Source organism: Notothenia coriiceps, unplaced genomic scaffold (genome assembly GCF_000735185.1).
Source record: "Notothenia coriiceps isolate Sejong01 unplaced genomic scaffold, NC01 NC01_scaffold00016666, whole genome shotgun sequence".
Lineage (NCBI taxonomy): Eukaryota > Metazoa > Chordata > Actinopteri > Perciformes > Nototheniidae > Notothenia > Notothenia coriiceps.
Genome location: NW_011349367.1, coordinates 1 through 3,412, shown reverse-complemented (window position 1 = coordinate 3,412; position 3,412 = coordinate 1). Strand labels below are relative to the sequence as shown.

Below are 3,412 nucleotides of genomic sequence, written 5' to 3'. Positions count from 1 at the left end.
TCTTTCACAACTTCGCCGTCTTTGAAAGACTTCATGTGTTTGGCAAGAATGTGACTGATACGATAAGATGCTATGGTAGCAGCCTTGCTCTTGTTGTTGGGCCTGGTGAAAATGGACTGCTGTGCATTTAGCTGTCCTTTCTGGTCCCTCCCCTTGTGGGAGTGTAGGGCAGAATTAGGAGGAATTCTGTCTCGTAGCGTTTGTGCACGGTTTCGAAATGCCGCTTCTAAATTACCCTTCTTCGATAAACCCACGCTCGCATTGCAGATGAGACAGATGGACTTTGAATTGGAATAAAAAACTAAAAAAACTGGCCGTTGTGAAAGTGACAATGTTAGGCTAAGCATAGACTTTACAAAGAAGAAAAGGACATAGTCCACTTAGACACATTGGTTTGAGGACCACAGTTTTGAAGCCTTGAATTTGGTATTTTAGCCTTTATCATCATGTTTTCTCTTCAGATCTGAAGTAACAGTGGTGTGTGCGAGTGTGTGTGTGTGTTTGTGTGTTACCTGCCATAGAGGATACATTAATGATGATGCCTCCTTCCTTGCCGTACTCTTTACTCATGTGTTCCAGTGCCAAGTAGGTCCCTTTAATCACAGAGGTCTGTAGAGACAAGAGGAGAACATTCTGCAGGCAAGTGTCGACCAATGCAGGAACCAAGATTGAAACATGTGACCCTATTGATCAGTAAAGCTATTTCTGCTTGTGTTTTCAGAGGACATCTGTTCGCTCCTCTCTCTGTAAGCTTTATGTTGTGGAAACCCAATTGTGGATATACAGTTAATGCATATTTTTGCATGTTTTTTCAACTGTGATTAATTACACATTTTGGCATAACTATTTCAGGCCACTTAAGTGTCCTGTTTAGAGGGGGGGGGGGGAGTTCCCACTGTAGATATCATTTTCGGGTTTCTCATAAACTGGATAAGGAGTGCCTGGGTTTCTGAAATTCAGATGTCCTGTTTACATGCTCTAACGCATTCACGGGATACTTCAAAAACCCTGTCCATAAAAAACACTCTTATCTGAGGACTTGATAAGAGCAAGCACACGTGAGACAGATGAGATATAAGGTAGAGTCTTCCACCGCTCAGAGTCTCTGTTAAGGTACAAGGTCTTTCTATCACAGTACAGCACTTTAGATACTTTATTTGTTCACACTTTTTGTCATCTTTTAATAAACTTCTTGCTCTGTATAATATTTTTCACATTTTACGCCTGTGTTCCTGCTAGCTGTAGTGTTTCTAGGAACACATTCTCCATCCTGAAGGAATCTTCAAATAAGGAGGACCTCCTGAAGGAAGCGACACTGTAATGGAGCAGTGTGTCTGATATTCTCATGGTCCTAGAGAGCTCTCCATACCCTAAGGTGTCTAAGTTCCCCCAGCAGGACCCTCTTCTGCTCACCTTTAGTCATGGAGTACTGTATGTATTTTACAAAAGCTTTCCTTGAATTATATTTTAGTATCATTGGTTACGCCTTGCAGTATCCAGACTATATTCTACTGCAGCTTCTTGACAGAAAGTTTAGGGGTTTTCAGATATGTTCTCATCATTGTAACATTGTATGGTGTTTGGTTTGTATCAGAGTCACCTCCGGGCTCTCCCGCCTGCATTAACTGTTTAACTTACGTCTGGCCTCCCGTCCAGAGGTTCCACATGTTAGGAACATGGGTCACTGTTTGTGATGCTGCAGCCTGACTTACCTGCATTCTGTCAAACTACACACATCTTTCCATCCTCTGCAGGGGGGGATCCTTCAGGGTTTATTTATTCTTGTAATATCTTCTTGCCCCATGTTTACTGGCTGTTTCTCAGTTTTTATATAAAGTAACTTGACTTTAAATACATTATCTACTCTCTTACACTCAAGCACACTTTGACAGGGTTAAACACTTGCAGTTGTATTCATCACATTGTGAGAATCATCACAACAGCACTTTATGATCATAACAACAAGGTCAATTATTTTCTTTATCAGAGGTAGTGAAGTCCTTGGTCATGCTTTTATTCTATTTATACAATAAAAGTAAGATGCATGACTGAAATATATTAAAACCTACATTTTTTAATTTAAGGTGTTCAGTCATTTGAGTAATTCATTGTGTTTTCATATTTGGCAGGTCCCCCGAGGTGGTCGTGGTCCTGAGGGCCACAGAGAGCCTGACACACACACAGTAAGAAATGGAGGGCCAAACACTGAGGGTGTTAAAGTGCATTCTTCTCTTCCTCTTACCAGGTTCACTTGGATGGTCTTCTCCCAGTTCTTCTCATTGTTGATGCCGGCATTGTTGATAACGATGTCCAGACGGCCAAACTGCTCCACGGTGCTCTGGAAGGCCTCTGCCACACAGACAACAAAAATCAGCTCCACCCTGACCTCCCTGGGGATCAGGAGTGTGTGCTATGACTCTGTTCAGGTTCAGGTGTCCCCTCAGTGTGTCCTCCGGTCCTCTGACACTCCAAACACACCACACTGACCTCTTGAGGTTCAGCTTTATGAAGAAGAGGTGAGTTTTTGAAGCGTCACAGGATCACACATGATCCCAAAAGCCTGTACACACGTGTTCTGTAAAATATGAATAACACCCATAACATGATCGCTCTGTCCGCTTTTATCTCATGTTAGAGGACTAGATAAACCAAAGCACAAGATCCATGTGGAGTGTATCTTGTTCTAATGTTTGAAAGGCACAGGGAGGGGGCCCTTCATTGCAGAGGTTCGACCCCCTGTTCTGTTTCCTCATACATGATGCCAAACGGAATAAAGACATAGACAGAAGGGCAACCATGTTCAATATCCACACAAATACGACACAGAGAGTGTGAATGAGGGGATAAACATTGTGTTTGTGTGTGTGTGTGTGTGTGTGTGTGTGTGTGTGTGTGTGTGTGTGTATGTGTAGCCCAGCATTACTATACTTGTGGGGACCTGAATCTGTTTACAGTCACGTGTGGGGACTCACCTCCCTTATGCGGACACAATGGAGGTCCCCATAAGGGGAATCATTAATTTTAGGGTGAAGACTTGGTTAGGAAGGGTTAGGGTTAGGCATGTGTTGGTTATGGTTAAGGTTAGGATAAGTCTCCAGGAAATGCATGTAAGTCAATGTAATGTCCCCTGAAGTGATGTATACATGGTGTTAGTGTGTGTGTGTGTGTGTGTGTGTGTGTGTGTGTGTGTGTGTGTGTGTGTGTGTGTGTGTGTGTGTGTGTGTGTGTGTGTGTGTGTGTGTGTGTGTGCTCCCTTATGGGGACACAATGGAGGGGGGATCATTAATTTTAGGGTGAAGACTTGGTTAGGGTAAGGGTTAGGCATGTGTTGGTTATGGTTAAGGTTAGGATAAGTCTCCAGGAAATGCATGTAAGTCAATGTAATGTCCCCTGAAGTGATGTATACATGGTG

The 3,412-nt window shown here is 43.0% G+C and overlaps 1 protein-coding gene across 1 annotated transcript; it reads right to left on the bottom strand.

The window, feature by feature from the left end:
• Window positions 1-265: 265 nt before the first annotated feature.
• Window positions 266-2,410, bottom strand: LOC104949628 (15-hydroxyprostaglandin dehydrogenase [NAD(+)]-like; the record flags this gene model as incomplete). The annotated part of the gene is made up of 2 exons (XM_010776010.1): window positions 266-609; window positions 2,243-2,410. Coding segments are annotated over 2 exons (333 nt in total), but the record flags the coding sequence as incomplete, so codon positions are not given.
• Window positions 2,411-3,412: the final 1,002 nt, after the last annotated feature.